Source organism: Salvia miltiorrhiza, chromosome 1, assembly GCF_028751815.1.
Source record: "Salvia miltiorrhiza cultivar Shanhuang (shh) chromosome 1, IMPLAD_Smil_shh, whole genome shotgun sequence".
NCBI classification, from domain to species: domain Eukaryota; kingdom Viridiplantae; phylum Streptophyta; class Magnoliopsida; order Lamiales; family Lamiaceae; genus Salvia; species Salvia miltiorrhiza.
In genome coordinates this window covers 61,297,372-61,318,374 of record NC_080387.1, presented here as the reverse complement: position 1 = coordinate 61,318,374, position 21,003 = coordinate 61,297,372, and the positions used below count along the sequence as shown (strand labels likewise).

At 34.0% G+C, this 21,003-nt stretch overlaps 2 protein-coding genes across 3 annotated transcripts; both read left to right on the top strand.

The window, feature by feature from the left end:
- The first annotated feature begins 1,469 nt into the window (after nucleotides 1–1,469).
- On the top strand, nucleotides 1,470–5,632 carry LOC131001317 (receptor protein kinase-like protein ZAR1). Its single transcript, XM_057927682.1, has 2 exons — nucleotides 1,470–3,184; nucleotides 4,793–5,632. The coding sequence occupies exons 1-2, from the start codon at nucleotides 1,936–1,938 to the stop codon at nucleotides 5,401–5,403; spliced, it is 1,860 nt and encodes a 619-aa protein (XP_057783665.1). The 5' UTR covers nucleotides 1,470–1,935; the 3' UTR covers nucleotides 5,404–5,632.
- Nucleotides 5,633–15,155: 9,523 nt separating this feature from the next.
- LOC131001269 (transcription factor bHLH130-like) lies at nucleotides 15,156–17,683 on the top strand. 2 transcript variants are annotated; one of them, XM_057927615.1, is made up of 6 exons: nucleotides 15,156–16,058; nucleotides 16,406–16,731; nucleotides 16,822–16,992; nucleotides 17,111–17,176; nucleotides 17,258–17,326; nucleotides 17,426–17,683. In XM_057927615.1, the coding sequence occupies exons 1-6, from the start codon at nucleotides 15,596–15,598 to the stop codon at nucleotides 17,477–17,479; spliced, it is 1,149 nt and encodes a 382-aa protein (XP_057783598.1). In that variant the 5' UTR covers nucleotides 15,156–15,595; the 3' UTR covers nucleotides 17,480–17,683. The 2 variants fall into 2 exon arrangements, with proteins under 2 accessions (XP_057783598.1, XP_057783606.1); XM_057927623.1 differs by lacking the exons at nucleotides 17,258–17,326; nucleotides 17,426–17,683 and having other exon boundaries at nucleotides 15,214–16,058; nucleotides 17,106–17,173.
- Nucleotides 17,684–21,003: the final 3,320 nt, after the last annotated feature.

The following is a 21,003-nucleotide window of genomic DNA, read 5'->3' as shown; positions in this document are numbered from 1 at the left end:
AGATTCTCTGAAAAAGTGGAATTTAGCATGTGCCCTTAGCTGCATCATTTCCCGACACCACATGACCCCAAGTGGAGACATCTTTCTCTATTTACAAACAAATCCCCAAACAACTAGGTAATTAAATTGGTGGCCTAGCCGCTTTTAGTAAAAAAAAAAAAAGACCATCTATGTCTGATGAATTTATGATAGTTTTAACTCGATAAATAAATATGCTATCTGAACCTGAAATTGTGTCTAGCTCTAAAGTGAGTTTGATTTATTTGACCTCAATAATGTAATGGTGATTTATGTCAAACTCTGAAAAATACTGAAATTCCTATCTAAAATAATAAGTGAGACACACAAAAATATGAAAAATTGGATCTCATCCGTTTATTTGTAATCTTAGTAGTTAAATTTTTTTATTTATTTTTTGACGGAAAATCCTATAGTTAAATTATTATATATGGGCAAAGTAGACAATTTGCACACATAAATGAGAAGTTTGAGGAGAGTGTTGTGCAGGGCAAAAGGACAAAAAGGGTATCTCGTCAGTTAAATGATTCCAATGTACAGACAGGAACTCTCGTATTTTTATGGACTTCTTCCCCTTTTCTAGTTTCCTCAATGTATTTCATAATTTGTAGTTTTTTCAAAAAATAGATCATATTTATCGAGTGGTCCAACAAAAACATTTAAAAGTTAACTTTAAACCATCCGATTTTGGAGACATGTAAAAATAGACGTATATGCTCCATCCGGGCCCTTGGTACTTTTCGATTTTCAAAATAGAGATTTGAACTTTTCTACTTTATTTATAATAAAAATAAAATAAATTTGGTCTTTGAAATTTTACTACTATTTATTAAAGAATTGACTTTTGTATTTTCATTAAATACATATAATTTATTTTAAACGAGGTATGCTAATAAATTAGGAACTCCACATTCTGACCAAACAAAAGCACACAACTAATTCGTTTCAAAAAGAAAAAAATAGCACACAACCAATTGGTGCTAAAAAAAGTGCGTATCCAATCTATTATAGATGTAAAGTACACATCTAATTTTTTATATTTACGTTTGGTTAGTCTGGACAATTTTTTTAAAAATAAAAAAATAAGAATATTTTGATATACTTGATCATAAATAAATTTATAATTGGCACACTATATATGAGTTCAATATCATTAGGAATTTCTCATCATCACATGAAACGAAAGAAAATGAAAGGAGTGAAAAGTTGAGTTGGAGCATTTGGATTTAACTCAAAAATCCAAAAACAAAAACCAATGTACTCTTGTAATCTTGTTATATCACATGAGAAAAAGACTGTCCAATCTAGACAGCCGATAAAATAAAATCAAAGATTCATACCTCCTCTGAGTCCTCTCTCATCCCAATGTGTGTAATACAGCCTCAAAAAAATCAAAGTTTTATTGCATAAAATAATTAAAACTAATGAAAACAAACAACCACATCCCCAAAACATTAATTACTGTATTCACTCAATTTTGGAATAGACTTTTAGAGAAGCAGGAAGCCAGAAATCACTACCATCGTCAAAGCACAATTCAAACCAAATTCCTACATTACTTACTCCATTAAAATTACCTCGAAAATACCATTAATTTTCAAATTGAATCACCAAATCCTTATTCCCATCATCGTCACCAACCACCCCACCATCAGAGAGAGAGAGAGAGAGCGAGTGGCTCTTCTTGGCCATCTTCACATTAATCCCACCCACACACACACACACACACTCACGGTCCTCACCTCAAATCATACGCATTCTTTCTGAAGCTCGTGGGCCTGTTGCAGAAGCATTTCTTCACAAAACCCACCAAATCCTCGTCACATGCAAGGCTTCGAGCTCAATGCATTAAAAAAGACTCGATTTTTATTGAGCTTCTTCCTCGCAAGCATATAAAGATTGAATTTTTATGCAATAATGCAAAGCTTGAATGCTCTTTTCAACCTCTTTTACTTGTCCACATTCTGCATTTGTCTCTCATCTTCACTCAACTCAGATGGGCTCTCACTCTTAGCTCTAAAAGCCGCCATTATCAAAGATCCAAACAGAGCTCTCATTTCTTGGTCGGAGCTCGACGCAACCCCGTGCAGGTGGGCCGGGATCGCCTGCGATCGCGCCCACCGCCGCGTGATCTCCGTTTCACTCTCGAGCAAGAATCTGACGGGATACATTCCGTCGGAAATCGGCGCGCTCTCATTTCTCGCCTTTCTTGATCTCTCCCACAACTTTTTCAGTGGAACCCTGCCGCAGCAGATCGGCACTCTCCAAAACCTCGTCCATTTTGATATCTCTTCCAACAATTTCAACGGCTCGCTTCTCGAAGGGCTGAGCAATCTAACCCATTTGCAAGGGACTTTGAATCTTTCGTATAATGCTTTTTCCGGCGAGATTCCGTTGAGTTTTGGGCAGTTTCCGGTGATGGTCAGCCTTGACCTCCGGTGTAATAACCTCACCGGAAAAATACCTCAGGTAGGGTCGCTGTTGAACCAGGGCCCCACCGCGTTTGCAGGGAATCTTTATCTCTGTGGGTTCCCATTGAGCACTCCATGTACAGTGCCAGAAGCTCAAAATCCGAGATTTTTGGAAAACCCTCAAAAACCTGAGGGTAATGCCGGCGGTGGGCTGGTGGAGGGAAGAAAGATCAACGGCGGGTCGGTGACGATTTCGGTGATTTCCGGCGTTTCTGTGGTGGTTGGAGTGGTGGCTGTTTCAGTGTGGGTGATTAGGAAGAGATGGAAGGTGGAGCAGAAGTTGGGGAAGGAGTGTGTGGGAGTGGGGGTGGGGGTGGGGGTGGAATTTGGGGGTGAGGAGGGGAAGAAGGGCAAATTTGTTGTGATTGATCAAGGGTTTGGGTTGGAATTGGAGGATTTATTGAGGGCTTCAGCTTATGTTCTTGGGAAAAGCAGGAGTGGGATAGTTTATAGGGTGGTGGCTGGTGGTCGGAAGGGGGCGGGGGCGGGGGCTGCTCCGGTGGTGGTGGCGGTGAGGCGGCTGAGTGAGGGGGACGTGGCATGGAGGTTGAAGGAGTTCGAGGCGGAGGTGGAGGCCATTGGGAAAGTGAGGCACCCCAACATTGTGAGGCTGAGGGCTTACTACTATGCCAGTGATGAGAAGTTGCTCATTTCGGATTTCATCAGCAATGGAAGCTTGTACAATGCATTGCATGGTGAGACATTTTACATTTTCTTGATTTAGATTTTCATTATCATTGCTTTGGTGTGATAATGTTTGAGGTTTACATATCTGCTAAATGATTGATTGATCTCTGCAAGTTTTATTTTTGCTGAATTAATGATGGTGATTACCATTTGAGAATTCTTGGTTTATTATTTTTGTCAAAAACAAAATGTGATTTTGACATCACAAGAGATATAGGACAACCAAGATTTTTGCTTCCTTTTAAACCAAGTGCTCGTTTGGTTCAAGTAGAGGAATGGAAAGGGAATGGAATCAAATAAATGAGTGGAATGATAACAATAACCATTACTTTTATTGAGTGTTTGGTTTAACAATGGAAAGGAAATATTAGTAAGGGATTCCCTTTCTTTTGTTTCCCCTCTATTTTGAGGGGTAACAAATTGGGTGATTGAGTTACTCTCAAGTAAGGGTAATGATTATCTCATTACCCAAACCAAACAACAAGAAATGGATTCAATTACTTGATTCTCTTTCCAACTTCTAAAAACATCCAACCAAACGTGGGCTAAATGTGCAACATATTTTGCATGTTTTTCATTCAACTTTTTAGAAAGTATAGATTCTTGTAGGAACTCCTGCTAGGGGTCTTGGAACATCAAATTCTCTGCTTTTACACCATTTTGTTTTTTTGAGGCCAAACATAAAAAGATTGATGAACACTAAGTAGGAATATCCTCATTGTAGAAAGACTTCTTTGACAACCAAAAAGAAAGACCAAAACAAGCAATCATAAACTTCAGAATGTAGAAGGTATGTGGTAGATTGGTGGTGGTTGTAGGTGTAGGGTTCGAACATCGAACAACTATCGGACCACACATCACACTATAAGGCCTTCAATGATGATCATCAGGACCACACTTGAGTACGAAAGAGTGTTTGTTTTGAATTTAATGAATAATCAGACACCATATTTCAACTTGCTTTTTCTGTATCTCTGGTTTCAAACAAGATAAACTTAAGAAAAAACACTTTTGCATTCACTTGCTGCTTCTGCATATTCCATAATTCTTGCCATTTCTCTTCTAGTTTTCTGCTCGTGTCGAGTAGGGTAGAATGTTGAAATTTCTGTGGAGTTTCACGTGCACAAACTTATCTGGACGAGCTTTAGAGCAAGCCAATGGGTGTAGTACCATGCCATCAACACAGTTCTGCAAAAAATAAATTATCACCATCAATAAAATTTTTTTTTGATAAATTATACAAGTAAATAAAGAAATTTAAAGACTGCACGGCGGTGGACTCGAACCCAGGACCTCAGGCCTTGGGCATTAACCACCTTCTGGTAGGCCAACACACGCACACAGCACCATCAATAATTTGAACTGTTCTTTGTTGGTTTGTTCAGGACACTCTTTTCCTAAGCTAGATCAGTACTATGCTGCTTCATTGCCTTTTAGATGATTCAACATTTCTTGGCAAGATACATAGTTAATGTTCTTCGCAGATGCATTAATGTAGTTGTCCTCTTCTTGCTTAGTTCAGACAACAATGCAGCATCACCTAATCAAAATGTGGTTTTGTAGAACTCGAAATCTTGATTAGGATAACCTTAGCTTTTCCTCATTTTCTGGTGCAGGCGGAGTGGGGAACTCGGCGCCTCCGCTGTACTGGGCTGCAAGGCTCAGGATCATTCAAGAAACTGCAAGGGGTCTGATGCACATTCATGAGTGCAGCCCTAGAAAGTATGTCCACGGAAGCCTCAAATCGTCGAAGATCCTCCTCGACGACGACCTAAAGCCGTACATCTCCGGCTTCGGCCAGTCCCGTCTCGTCCCGGCCCTCTCGAAGTCGGCGGGCACCACTTGCCGGAAGCCTAACCTGGTAACTCCCAAAACTCCAGCCTCAACAAACATCATGTGCGTGGCCCCAGAAGCTCGGGGCGTGGGGGTCAAAGTCAACCAAAAGTGCGATGTCTACGCGTTCGGGATCTTGGTCATGGAGATCCTGACGGGCCGAGCCCCCAACAATGATGGAGAGGAGGGGCTCGAGAGCCGGGTGAGAAGGGTTTTCCGGGAAGAGAGGCCGTTGTCGGAGATCATAGACCCTGCGCTCTTGCATGAGGCTCGTGCCAAGAAGCAGGTTGTTGCTGCATTTCACGTTTCCCTAAACTGTACGGAGCGCGATCCAGAGCTCCGGCCCAAGATGAGGACGGTTTCTGACAACCTAGATCGGATCAAGTTGCAGTGATGTTGTAAAGATATGTTTGTCTTGGTAGGATCTATGATTAATTTCTAATGTTGTGAGGATATGAATATTTTCCCCAATCTCTGCATGTATAAATGTTAGTAGCGTCAGTTTAGCGCATGGTAGTATTAATTTGTTCATGAAAATGTCATTTTCTGAATCATGGAACTATATATAAAGCTATGGTAAAATAAGGAAAATGGCTGCAGTTTTGGAGTTTGCAAGTACAAAATTATGCTTCTTTTAAAGTAAATACTATTTCATAGTTATTTCTCTCAATTCTCAAATATTGCTGCCCTTTTTCACCTCTTTTTTCTTAAAAAGCATTGTGCTGCTGTAAGTTAAAGTTATTTATTGCAAGAATCAGATTTACGAAAAGCTCCAAATATTGCAATATTTGATCTCTCTTTGTGTGCGGTAGTACTTCAGTTAGGATTTTTCTGTAAGGGATTGTTTAATTTGATGAAAAAATGATACTCCCTCCGTCCCTCAAACATCTTTCTAAGAGAGGGTGACACGAGTTTCAATAAAAGTTAGTTATGTATTAGATGAATGGAGAATGATCTCACAAAAAGTGAAGATCGTAAGAGTAATACTGTAATAGTGAGTGAAATTATTTTCAATAGTAGGTTAATTAGGAAGATGTTTTGGAGACGGACCAAAATGGAAAGAGAGAAAGATGTTTGAGGGACGGAGGGAGTAATATATATATTTTCTGTATTTTTTTCACCATTTTTACATATTTATTATGATATATTTTTTTCCCGAAATAATGTGAAAATTTTTCTCAGATAATTCTTTTTTACTCTTTTTCTCTTCGATATTTGATAATACTATATCTTTGGAGAATGGTGTGAAAATATTTTCCAACATTTTAAATAAATGTGAAAAATTTATCCACTTATTTCCAACAAAGTAAGAAAGTATAGGATAAATGTATTTTATTTATAGTAAATATATAATAAAAAGAGAGAAAAAAAATTAATGTTTTTTTATTTTTTCTATTAATTATTTTTTATCAAAAATTTTGAATCAAAATAAGCGCAACCTAAATTGAGGATATACATTTTTGGAAATTCAGTGCCATGCATGTTGGGTGATGAGGCAAATTAGGCCCACATATTTTTGGATTGGGGGTTGTTGTTTTGTAAGTTCCTGCTACCTCGATACTGGAAACTTTTGGGCTGGGCCGAATTCTAAAAATTGGGACCCATATGTTCCGATGAAAGATAATTTTATTTAAAGCTCCCATTTTCCTTACTATAGCCCATATAAAATTATACTCTCTTCGTTTCGTTTCATAAAAGTATGACCAATTAAAAATGACACGGTTCTTAAAAAATATTAATTGAGAGTTATTGTAAATGGAAAATAGGTCTCACTTTATAAAGTGTTATGAGAGTAATGAGTATATTGAGGAAAAGTAGCGGTAGACCATGATGGTTTTTTTGTGAACAAGTGTGAAAAAGAGAGATAAAAAATAAAAGGTTAGTATACGAAAATAAAAATATTTATATTTTTATGAGACATCCCAAAATAGCAAATTATTCATGTTTCTGTGAAACAGATGGAGTAATAAAACATAAGTAAAATATTACTACTATTTTATTTTATATTCACAGGCTCAAGTTAAAATTAATTTTTCTGCAATCAAATTAAATCCTTATTTTCGTTTATATACGCATTTCACCTCACTTCAGTTCAGTTTTATCAACCTTCACTTCAATTCTAAGCTTCCACAATTTCTTTACCGTCGAAGTTGGTCGTTTCACGATACTTGTTAATTTCAATGCTTTCATAATTGTCCGTGCTCTTTCTCTAAATATTCTTGCTAGTGAATTATGTCCGATATTTTTTTTTTGATCAGAAAAAGGATTTTATAAAAGACCGAAAAAATGGCACCAGAAATGCCAAAGAGTTACAGCGCATGAAGGTCAAAACACGGTGACATCCAAGATGAGAAGCTAACATCAGCGTTACTCAACTTGAAGGTCTTAATCCAACACCAAAACCTAACCTTAATCTCACTGATTAACGCTTGAACATCCCACGTCTTTCCGTCGAACCGATATTACTCATTTGATTGAAAATTACTCGTATCAAAGAGAACACACCCTCAAAGTTTCTACTAAAATATTATAACTTATTTGATTGAAAATTAGTATCAAGATTAGATTTATGGTAACGAGGCTTGCTTAGAGTGAAAAGAGTTTTTTTCTTTTTTGTAAAAAAAGTTATCTCAAATATATACTCCATTCGTTCACAAAAAATAAAGCATATTCTTTGGGCACATGTTTTAATAAAATGAGTGATTATTGAAAAAAAAAGTTTCATTATTGTATGAAATGAGTGGTTGAGATTGAATTAAAGGTTTCTTTTTTTGTAAATAAAAAATATTTATAAGAATAAAATATAAAAAAGAGAAGTGGTTTCACATATTAAAGGGTTATTAGCGCCTAAATACACCAATTTTGAGGGTTTGCACATAAACTTTAAAAGGTGTTAAAAAATCAATGAACTTTAATGTTATAGCAATTTTATCAAAAAATCAAATATTATATATTCGAACTCCATAAAAATCTTACGATTTACAGGTTTAGAGATATCTTATATGATACTATCTTTTAGAGATGTCCCATACGATATCACAAATTCAAATTTTGCTCAAATTAAAGCTGACGTGGCAAGTCGAAATATCGACGTATATTCATCGGACGTTTTAAACAATGACATCGTATAGGATATCTTTAAAAGATATTGTATAAGAAATCTCTAAACCCGTAAATCGTAAGATTTTTATGGAGTTTGAATATCTAATATTTGAATTTGTAATAAAATTGCTACAACATTAAAGTTTATGTATTATTTTATACCTTTCAAAGTTCATGTGCAAAACCAAATTATTCCTAAAGTTGGTGTATTTAGGCGCTAATAACCCTATATTAAAAGGAAAAGTACCCCATTTTCCATGGACATCAAACATAAACATAGTACTCCCTCCGTCCCCAAAATAAGTTCCTCTTTGGGGACGGCACGGGTTTTAAGGAAAAATGATAAAGTGTATTGATAGTGGATAAAAATATGTTATACTAATTAGTATTGAGAGTGGTGAAAAGGTGAAAAAGTGTTATAATTAGTATTGAGAGTGGTGAAAAAGTGAAAAGTAAGAATAAATAAAGTATTATTAGTGGTGGGGTAGTTGTCCAAAAAGGGAAAGAAAAAAAAAGGAACTTATTTGGGGGACGTCCCAAAAAGGAAAAAGAGGAACTTATTTCAGGGACGGAGGGAGTAATTATTATGCCCTATTGTTTTTTTTTTGGACGGAGGAACCATGTGATCAATGTGTGATTAGGAAAGAAAGAATTCTGTTCGTAGTCCGATATTTGTTGCGACTTGCATAAATGATACTCCCTCTATTTCATTACAAATGTCTCAATACTTTTGGCACGAAAATTAAGAAATGTGTAAAAAATAGATAATGTGAATTGATGAAAATTATTTAAATATTAGGTATAGAGAGAGAATATATATTGTCAAAAAAATGAAACATTTATAATGAAATATTTTATTAAGGAAAGAGGCACTCTCCCGTGCAACCGATTGCACCGTGCAACTAGTTTTTGAATAACACTACTTCAACATATAAATGACACTTGAAAATCTTCAAGTGTCATTTGTATATTGAAATATTCTTAAATATTGTCATTTTTCAAATAAAGTAGTGTCATTATGGAAATTAATTGTATGATACAACTAATTGTACATGAGTATTTGTGTTAAAAAAATTGAAATATTTGTAATGAAAGGAATGGACTAAATCTCATTATCCCATATTATTGTTGAATGAGATGCCGAGTTGCACTTGCAATTGGAGTCGAAGATGAGTAGAATTATGAATAAAAATAATAGAAAACGCAGTCCAAGACTTTGTTCGTTTTCTTTTCTTTCTCTTTTTTCTTATTGGAAAGCATCATCATCTTATGCCGTAGGAAATAGGCATGTTGGAATCTCAATTATTTCGGCTAATTTATTGCCTTGCACAGTTATTTAACTTGTGGTAGCTATCTCAATTATTTCAGTTCATTTATGGTAGTGCCTTGGACTTCGAAAACCGCCAAGAAATTTGAGTATAATCAGTGAACTCTCTTTTTCTATAATATGGCGTGATTAATTTTAGTTCTATATTATGTGAAGGCATAATAATAATAATAATAATAATAATAATAATAATCGTGCATTAGTGGAATAGAATGCAAATTACTATACCCTTATTATTATGGTACATATACTTCATTCTAGTATATTTTAGTATATTTACAATATCATTTTCATTTTCATTTTTAATAATAGAGTACATATAATATTTTATTTTCTTCCACGTATTTATAATGAGATTCAAACTCTATTTACACTAATACTCATTATTATCAACTACTTCTTCCACCCTTTAAAAGTTCGCCCTAAGAGGAACAACACGAATTTTAATAAAAATTAATAAAAAGTTATTTGATGATGGGATCATGTACAAAAATAGTGTTTAAAGGGTCGTAAATTGTAATTATAAAGTAGATGGTGAGGTCATGTACAAAAATAGAAAATAAAAAGATTGGGGTAATTTTTGGGATATCCAAAAAGGTAATTAGGACAAACTTTTTGGTGATGAAGGATGTATTATTATTATTATTATTATTATTTAAATTCGTTTCTTCGATGATGTGGAAATAATACGGTGGATGGAGGGAGTATAAATAGCAGTATGCATAAACGATGATGAGTAAAAATTTTAAATGCCCACTTTCTTATCTTTTTTTGTAAAAATGCCCTATCTTATTATACAAAGCATTCTATGCCCTATTCTTTAAGTACCCCTTGATTTGATGGGTTTGCTTGATTTTATGTAAAAGTCTTACACATTTGACCGATTTGACAACTATCAATCATAAGAGTCAACGAATTGACAGCTATCAGTCGAATACATATGAACAATGAACGGCTAGATCATGTGTCCGCCCGGGCGGACACATAATTTCACCGGGCGAACACATTATTTTATCGATCGGACACATGATTTGGGTGGCAGATCATGTGTCCGGCCGATAAAATGATGTGTCCGCCCGGTAAAATCATGTGTCCGCCGGCGGACACATAATCTAGCCACCCACGGTCATATGCACTCTTGACTGATAACTGTCAAATCGTTGACTTTTATGACTGATAGCTGTCAAATCGATCAAATGTGTAAGACTTTCACAAAAAACCAAGCACACCCATCAACATCAAAGGGTAAAATAGGTACTTCATATAATTAGGGCATAGAATGCTTTGTATGATAAGAGAGAGCATTTTTACAAAATAAGATAAGAGAGTGGGCATTTTTGCCTATTAACACAACCATGATCTTGATATCCCAAACATTAAAAATGAAACATGATATTAGAACATAAAAAAATAGATACGGAATTCTATAGCTATCTATAATTGAGTCGTAAACTATACATAATGCAGAAAACAAAAGTGCAAGATTTCTAAAACCCTAAATGTGCGCACCCACGTGTCCATGTTTCCCTCCACATAAAATCCACCCTAAATATTTGAATGAATGCTCAATGTCTTGTACCTTTCACACTCATTATTACTATTTTTTTTTTTTAGTAAAATGATCTTGTACTATAGTAGTACCATATAATATTGGGGTGCACAACTTTTATTTTTTAAATCTTTTTTTCCTCCGTAGGGACCATTCTAGTGAAATGGCCTAACATTTACCTTTTTTCCTTTGGTATATATATATAATTAGTTTCACAGGGCACACCAATTTAAAATCGAAGACTTCGGCAGAAAAGTACAAGAATAATAGAGAATTAATCTTTGTATTCAATATGGAAAGAGATTAGGTTTATTTATTTATTTTAAAAAAAGAAAATAATTTCTCATTTTCTCTATTATAACTCGAATCACCTATTTAATTTGAGGGAAACATCTTATCAATTGAAGTGTGAAAGAAATTATTTAATTCAATCTTCAATTTTAATATATTTTATCATATCTTATATAGTACTATACATGTTCGTCCACTGAAAACTTGTAATACTTCTTTTTTTTTGGTTCGTTCACAAAAAATTTATCTTTTTTTTTTATTTATAATAATAGGATTCACACAATTTCAATCACATTTAAAATGGGATCCTTATTTCACTAACAATTTTACTTATATTTTATTGAAATTTATGTTATTTATGACGTGACAAATTTTTTGTGGATAAAAAAAAGTACATTTTAAAAGTGTACGTGCTAAAATATTTGAAACCATCACGATTGTTGTACCTATGAAAGCATTAGTGTATCATTTGAATCTCATTCCTATAATTTATTACAACCGAAACTCACTAATATTATATGCTTATTACTTTGAAATATAATATATTAAAATTTATATGTTTGTGTTATAAAATTATGAAGCAATATTAATGAAACAAATTATTAGAATTTGGCTAAGTATGAATGGCGCATAAATACACTAACTTTGGACCGATTCTGATTTTTAGCATGAACTTTAAAAAATGTCAAAAAATACATCAACTTATTGATTGTAGTAATTTTAACATGAATTCTATTTGCTTTCATAGATACAATTTGTGAATTATTAAAATAAATGTCTTATAATTTACTCCCTCCGTCCCATGAAGCACGACCCAATTTTCTTTTTAGTTTGTTCCACGAAGCTTGACCCGTTTCTAAAAATGACAAAAAATTTACCTTTTATTCACCTACCACACTTAACACACAAAATATCAATTTCTTAATTCCCGTGCCGAAAAGAAATGGATCATGCTTAATGGGACGGAGGGAGTAATATAATTCGACAATTTGAATTTGTGTTAAAATTACTACAATCCGATTTGTCCAGATCAATATTCCGATATTTGAAGTAAATTTTTATTTATCCGAAAATAGAATTTGTGTTAAAATTACTACAATCAATAAGTTGATGTATTTTTTTGACACTTTTTAAAGTTCATGTTAAAAATAAAAATCGGTCCAAATTAAGTTGTTGTATTTAACTATTTATGGATAATGAAAAGGGCTACATATTTTATTTTATTTATTTTACTTTCTACGTCTATAGAAATTTGTCACAATTTCTTTTTTGATTCATCGCCTAAAAGTTTATCACTTTCATTAATAATAGTAGGATCCACACAATTTTATTCACATTTATAGTGAAATTAGATCTTATTTTATTAATAATTTCACTCGCATTTTATTAAAATTTGTGTCTTCCACAATATTGCATTTTATAACTGATCAGTTATGAGATTAAACTGTGATGGAAAATTAAATTCCAAGATTATTAATGTTATTTCCTTCAAAAAAAAAAAAGATTATTAATGTTATTCCTTTAGCTAATAATATTCGAATTCTATGCTTATCAGAGTTGAATCTCTCAGATTCTTCAGTCACATACATATATTCTGATTCATCTTCCTTTCATCCTTGTTCTCTTTGTCACCAATTGGTTTCCAAAAGACTTGCAGATGTAAATATTTTCTCCTAATTATTTCTTTTTCAACGTGCCACACATACATAAATAAATATCAGCGTGTATTAAATAGTTGTAATAGTATTTTTTTAGTTGGTAACCCCGAAAATACCCAATTTTAAAAGTAAAGTACTCCATTATTTTTTCGAAATTTTTGGAATTATGAAATTAAATAAAAAATGATTTTTTAACTTCACCTTTATACCTTTTCGCAATTTTTTGGAATCATTGGAATGGAGCATATTTCGATATTCTTAGAATTATTATTCGAAGTGATTTAGAAGTTAAAATTACATAACTATGTATGCACTATTTGAACATTATAAAAAATATATGGTGCAGGATATTTTACAAGCGATTTTCACCGCTTTGTCATCTGGGGGGAGGGGGGGCTAGGTGATTATACAGTTATAAAATGCCTGAGAATCTGACACGTTGTCACAACAAAGTCTTGCCATTTATTTTCTGTTTTATATTTTCTTTATCTAGTGTTTTTATTTATCCACACTTTTATCTGTATCTAGGATTTTTATTTATCCACACATTTATAATTGAATTAGAATGAATTTAACTAAATTTTTATTAACCAATTCAAGTAATTATTCAGTGTGCCTCTTATCTCCAATATACAATTAAATACTAATATTCGTTTCATATAGATTCTTTCAGTGCTCAATTTTAAATATATTCGAATTTTTCTCTTATATGTAGTGATGTCGATTACTCAAAAATCCATGTTGCAAAATTTTCATTACAAATGATAAAAAGCACTATTTTGTATGGAAACTTTTGGCATAGGATACATATATTCCATGTGATTTATCATCAACACAATTATTAGTCCCCTCAACAGCTGCGTTTGATTCCCCAAAATAGAGTTTTGACTTTCAAGATAAGATTTTTTACAATTTTGACATGCTTCTACACAAATAATTCCAAGATAAAGTGTTTCCTATTTATATTTATTTTATTTTTTTGAAATTATTCGTGACATATATCATTACATCGAATATGACACATTCGAATTCGAATTGCACTATTCGATCAGAACAGTCCGACCAAAAAGATTAAGGGGGGTGTATTCGTTGTGGAATTTGATGGATTTCTATGGATTTTAAAAGTCTGGGTGTATTCGTTCAAGATTTTTAAAAGTCTGCAGAAATCTGGGTGTATCCGTTCAAGACTTTTAAAAGTCCTTATAAATCTGGGTGTATTCGTTCAAGACTTTTTAAAATCCATACAAATTTAGGTGTATTCGTTATTCCATTGACTTAAAATCCGGAATGACTTTCATGAATTTCATCCAAAAAATACACACGACGAAATCCGGCCAAGAACCACGAGAATTGAAATCCATGAAATTTTAAGCGAGTGCTGAGTTCCAGCGCCCGCGGCCAAGAAGCCAGCGACGACCGCTGGAACTCAGCAATCGCTGGGTTCCATTTGTCTTCTCACTGATGGCAGCCTTTGACCACAGCGAAGTAAGATAAAATTACACCAGACCGTACATTTTGTTTGTAAACATGGTGGGTCTCCCTTAAATGATGGCCAACATATATATTGGCCAATCATATATATCCACAACTTAGTGATTTGGTGAACTCAGCTATTGGGGCTGCTGGTGCAGGATCTAATGTCAGTAGTAGTGGTGGTAATATGAACTATGGTGTTTGATGTTTCCAGCGGTCGCTGGAACCCAGCAGTCGCTGGGTTTCCAGCGCTCGCTGGATTCCCAGCGGTCGCTGGGTTTCCAGCGGTGCTGGGACTCAGCGGGTGTTGGTTTTCATGGAATTCAATTCCAGAATTATCCCCTAAAGTCTTCGAAAATCAGTGAAAATCGGGTGAAATCCAACCACGAATTCTTTGAAAGTCATCTGGAATCTATGTGAATTCCATGAAATTTAAATTCCATGGACTTTTTAAAATCTGTGGAAATCCACAATGAATACACCCCCCTAAGTTTACGTAAAAAAGCTCATAAAACACTAATCTATTTTTTCTTATTCTCAACTGAAAAATTAAGTGTATTATTGTCTTCCAATTAATTACTACTCCCTACGTTCTTTTGCATATCAAATTAATGAGATGATGCCTTCACTTGCAACTCAAATAAAATAAAATACTAAAACAAAAACAGAAACTGTACAAACTTCCAAAACATACTGATTTTGCATATTTCCTAGGAACAAAAAACAACCCCTAAAATAGAAATGTTATATCATTTGTTTTAGTTTCAACTCAAAGGTCCTTTCTCAAAGAAGAAAGTGTAGAGTAAAAGGCTGCAACTACCTTCCTCTTTTATAATTTCCTCTCTCATCCCAAAAAAGGTCCATGCCTAGACAGACCTCATCTTACTCCACCTTCTATAAATTTAACACTAGATTAGAGAGAGAGAGAGAGATATCTCCATCATCTCCAAACCATTCAGCTTCACCATTCCTACCAAACAAACAAGTCAATTTCCTGCTCGAACTCTGTAATAAATTATCTTTGCCACAAAACCCTTAAAAAGAACAGATCTTTGTTGCTTCAACGACAAGATTTCAGCCTCCCAACAGCTTGAACAACAAGCGGTTCCAACGTTTCGGCTGAAAGAGACTTGAAGAATTTTCTCGAGGGATAAATTCGACAAAAAGAAGGGGAAAAAAGAGAGGAATGTATGGTGATTCCCATGCATTATCTTCTGATCCGAGCCCTATATTTCCACCGAATCGCAAGCAGAAAGAAGAGCAGCAGCAGCTTCCATTAATGGAATCCGACTACCGACAGCAGCTCGCCTGCAGCCAGAACAGTTCTGGGCTGCTGAGATTTAGGTCTGCTCCCACTTCTCTGCTCGAAAATTTCACAGACAAGGGTGCGAAATTGGGGTTTTCGAGATTCTGCTCCGATGAAATGGATGGCGTGAATGCGGCGGCTGAAAACGACGACGTTGATGATGGTAAGGGTTCCGGTAATAGATTTGGAGGTGCGAATTCGCAGCTGCCGCCGCAGTATCCGAGGCAAAGTGGAGCTCAATTGGGGTATAGAGGTCTGACCTCCATTGCGCGGGAAAATCAGGGGCTTATGCGGCAGAACAGCTCTCCTGCTGGATTGTTCTCTCACCTCAACTCTCAAAATGGTACTCATATATTTTTAAGTGGTTTTTGTTAGATTCATTTGTTTGTTTTCTTCAAGTTGTTGTTAGTGAATGATTTTTGAGAATGTTGTCCGTGTTGGGGAGATATACATGTTTGTTGTCTGCAGTGCTCATTTGGGGAAACAAAAAATATTTTCCGCCAAGTTTGTAGCTGTGGTGTAATATATAGCCTTGGTTCTTGAATATTGGATCCAAGTCTTGAAGTTGAAAGTCTATATTTTTGGATGATTCTGTTTTTCATTTGACAATAATGATACTTTATGAGAAACTTGATAGATGTTTGGCATGAGATCTTGCATTGGTAATAACATAATTTTGGATTGGTTTAGGGTATTCAGGGGTGAGAGGTGTTGGAAGCTACAGAGTGGGTGGTGATGGAGATTTAAGCCCGTCTTCGAATAGGTTCAAGAACCACATGAACTGCTCTCGTGTGTCGCCCTCTTCCTTATCTCGTATCTCAGAGTTTGAGAGCGAGAATGCCCTTGTTGATGAGGCAAAGGTCGGAAATGGCAGTGGTGATCACAGTTTAATTTTCAGTTCTGGATTCCCATTTGCTTCTTGGAACGATTCTTCGTATTTTGCAGAGAATTTCAATAATAGTGGCATCAAAAGGGAGCTGGATTGTGATCCGAACCTGTTTGTGAATAATAATGAGGTAGATCACACATCATATATTGCTGTTGTTTGTTTTTTTGGAAATCTTGAATGTTGTGTAATGGAGTAAAACTAATTCAAATTAAACCAGAGATGTGAGACTGGAAATAGGCCAAATATTCTGTCACACCACCTAAGTCTGCCTAAGACTTCATCAGAAATGGCTGCTATGGAGAAGCTAATGCAGCTTCAAGACACAGTTCCTTGCAAAGTTCGTGCCAAGCGCGGCTGCGCCACTCATCCACGAAGCATTGCAGAGAGGGTATATACATTTTATCATCCCGGAAATACAATTAATGCACAAATTTGTTTTTCTGGTTTTTCAAGAATCAAGAAACAATTATGATATGAATATAAGACTGTTTTCTGTTATAGTACAGGTTAGGAGGACTAGAATCAGTGAGAGGATGAGGAAGTTGCAGGAGCTTGTTCCAAACATGGATGAGGTATTGGCCAATTTTTCGGACAGAAAATGGAGTATATTTTCTTTCTGAGAAAATAAGGTTTGGTTTTATTTGGTGGTGCAGCAAACCAACACATCAGACATGTTAGATTTAGCTGTCGAGTATATCAAAGCCCTCCAGAAACAATACAAGGTATATATGAGTGTGTAATGATTGAGGACGCTTACTTTTTAAATCGAGCTGCCTAATGAAAATAACACTTATATAAGTCGATTTATTGAATATTTGCAGACACTTAGCGATGTTCGAGCAAATTGCAAGTGCTTAGCCTTTCAAAAGCGTTAGTTTCGGATCAAGCGTGATGATCAAACAGTGGAGGAGAATCAAAATCAGATTTTTATTTCCCTTTTTGTGGAATTACATACTATTATTCAGTTCAAGATACTGGTTATTTTAGGTATATGGCAACTGTACAGGGATGTCTTTACCAATTCATGTTAGTACGAATTATTATTATTATTATTATTATTATTATTATTATTATTATTATTATGTAGTTGTTGCGCAACAAATAGAATGCTTATTTTGTTTTGTACAGCAAAATCTATGAGGGATTTGGTGCATCTAAATATTTACTATTTTGGGTCTACCTAGAGAGCATATTAAATTTCCAAAATTGGCCTACCAAGATTCTGATGTTTGAAATTAGTTACTACGCTATATGCTTACTGTATAATATGTTTTGCTCGCATTCCAACATCCTTGATAAATGTCACTCTCTGTCCCCAAAAATAAACCTTATCTACAGCTGTTTTATGTTGATATATTTTTCAAAGTGTCGCATATTATATGGTTTCAAAATATGAATTATTTTAAATCACATTTTATTGTTTTAAACAACGAGATGGGTGGCAACTATATATGGACGCAAATGCCCATCCCTATAATTATGGGACAACGAACGATGAAACGGTCAAACGCGATTCGTATGATGTATGCAGTATATAAATTTTATATTGATATATTGCAAGATAATTATACTATTACTTGATCTACAATAAAACTTGTATTTCATAGCTATCATTATATTCTCGCAGTTATAATATCTTATTTTAAAAAACAGTGCTTGTGATTTTTCTAATCCTTATGTGTAGAATGAACCTTCGACTACTGTGAATGATCTTCTCCATATTTCATCCTTAAATAAGATTGGATTTCCCCTTAAATTTAAGGGAAGAATGGTGAAATTAAATAAATAAAGATAGTGATGTGGGGAGTATGCAAGAACTCTGTGAGAGGCGAGAGTGGAAATGGGAGAAAGAAAGTGGTCAACTTGTTAGGAATGGAACGATTTTGGTCCATTCAAATAAATCAAGGTTGTTTAGCTACACGGGCTTTCCCTTCTTCCAGTGGTTCACGTGCTATTCAGTAAGGATCCTAACAATCTCCCACATTTCTTTTCATTTGTATGGAATCAAAAACAATTTAGTTTTTTAAAGAGGGTATGGCCAAAAAATACATGAAGTTCGAAAAAAGTTGCAATTTTTATCATTTGAAAAAAAAAACTCCCTTTCTCTGACAATAAAACATATAAATACTATTAAGTTAGGGTTCGAGTCACTAAATAATATCATGAATTATAAATACTATTTTATTTTATTTTATAAATAAGCGTGTCTTTAAGTTAATTATAATGGAATTTAGTTTTTATATAAACCTAAGGGGAATGATCAAATAAATGTTTATCCTTAATTTAACTTAAAACCAATCTTGCCTATGGATATATGTATGATCTATGGATGCCATTAACAAATACATACTAAAAATATATAATATGCATTATTATGATATATAAAATGCAGTATAACGAAAGATGAGTCATTGCATATTCAAAAAAATACATTATTTAACATGAAAGTGAATTCTAGACATCCATTTAGTCCATATCTATGGAATGTCGAACAAGTATTCAGGGTTCTTTAATTTTTATTATTATTATTATTATTATTATTATTATTATTATTATTATTATTATTATTATTATTATTATTATTATTATTATTATTATTATTATTATTATTATTATTGCAGTATTAAAAAAAATATAATTACATTAGAAAATACTAGTACTAGTTTATTATTCCATTCGTCCCATTAAAAGTGACTTGTATTCTACTTTGGACCATCCTATTATAAGTGGCCTGTTACCACAAATAGAAAAAGTTAACCTTTAAAAGAATGTAGACCTTATTATTTTTAACCAATTTAGATATTTTTTTTAATTTATATGTCAAAAAAATTTGAGCTACTTATAATGAAACATACCGAATACTTTATTTCCTTACCAGCGCTATAGCGTGTATAATAAATATTTGGGTAATTTTAAACACAGCCCCCAATTTTCTCATCATAGCCACTTATTTAAAAAAATAATTAAATTAATTATGATTATACTATTATACCCTTATAGCCCCCATTTAAAATTTGTAATAAATTAATAAGTTTATAAAAGTTAATTGCAAAAAAACATTGCGTACAATCTCTTAACAGATAAATTTATAATTCCATCATGAATCTAATATTAAAAGACTTATAAATAACCCTAATAACTGCATCAATATAGTTCCCAATTCAAAATCTTAAGAACATGATTCTGCCAGAAAAGAAACACATAGACGCAGGAAGAAGAAGAAGAAACGCATAGACATAGACGCACGAAGAAGAACATCAACATAAGGAAGAACAAAGTTCAACGTCATCTTCGATTTGTTTATCTTGTTGTTTGAAGATGTTGTGCTTATGAATGTTCGAGATACTACAAAAATTTGAGAACAGAGTCAACTAAATGGATTTCATATGAGTGCAGCATAAGCTTTAAATTTCTTCGTGTAGTGTACAATCTCACAGGGGCAGACGTAGAACAACTCCTTGATAGGGGCTGTATTTTAAAAAAAATTGAATTTTTGAGTTTTAGAAGACAATTTTTTAATGATTCAGTTTGATGATGGGGTCTTTTGCAAAAAAATTGCACAAAGCCAATATTAACAAAACAAATAGTTTTTTTTTTTTTTTTTTTTTTTCCGCTTCATCTCTTACTGTGTCCACCATTGTTATCTCAATGAAACGATCTGTGAAATAAATTAACACATGTCTGAGAGAAATAAGATTTGTTGATTGCTATTTTTAGTTTCAAGACAACGGCGGCGGCTAGAAAGCATTACAGAGTAGTGAGGCAGCGGCCATGGGGAAAGCTCTGGTTCTCTGAAGATCGACTCTATGTCTTTCCTGTTTGCCTTCATTTGTCTGCTTTTAATTATATAAAATTAGTATTTTGTGTTGAGTTTTCTATAATATGTATTGTGTTCTTCTAAAAGTTTCTTTTGCAGTTTACAGTTACTCCTATTAATTTGAGGCTATACATTATTGAATTCCATCGTATTTTTTATGCTTTTAGAATTTTGTTTTTAAAGTTTTAATCCGGGGGCTATAAGGGCAAAATTGTACATGTATTAATATTTTTGATTTTTTAACAAATTAGAGGCTTCATTGAGTAAAATGGAGGCTATGTATATAATCACCCTAAATATTTATTGAGGCCCATAACATTGGGCAGTTAATTGTTAAGAGTCGGCCCATGTTTTTAAGAGATTGGTCTGCATGGAAAATGCAAGCATCATCGCTCTTCATCAGACTGTGAATACAAAAGCAAGACTTTGTTTTTCGATATATTAAAATTATACATTAATTTACCTATTCGTGAAATTACTATGCTAAGAGCACCCGCATCGCGGGTACTCGAGGAGCTCCTCGAGGAGAGGGAAGGCGTCGAGGAGGGCAATGCGGCGTGGAGCTCCTCGAGGACTCCTCGA

Bases quoted from the DNA above. Each gene is read 5' to 3' on its own strand.
- LOC131001269 (XM_057927615.1), top strand. From the start codon at position 15,596: ATGTATGGTGATTCCCATGCATTATCTTCTGATCCGAGCCCTATATTT. The intron at 16,059-16,405 runs GTACTCATATAT...GGATTGGTTTAG, and splicing joins TCACCTCAACTCTCAAAATG to GGTATTCAGGGGTGAGAGGT. The intron at 16,732-16,821 runs GTAGATCACACA...AAATTAAACCAG, and splicing joins TGTTTGTGAATAATAATGAG to AGATGTGAGACTGGAAATAG.
- LOC131001317 (XM_057927682.1), top strand. From the start codon at position 1,936: ATGCAAAGCTTGAATGCTCTTTTCAACCTCTTTTACTTGTCCACATTC. The intron at 3,185-4,792 runs GTGAGACATTTT...TTTCTGGTGCAG, and splicing joins CTTGTACAATGCATTGCATG to GCGGAGTGGGGAACTCGGCG.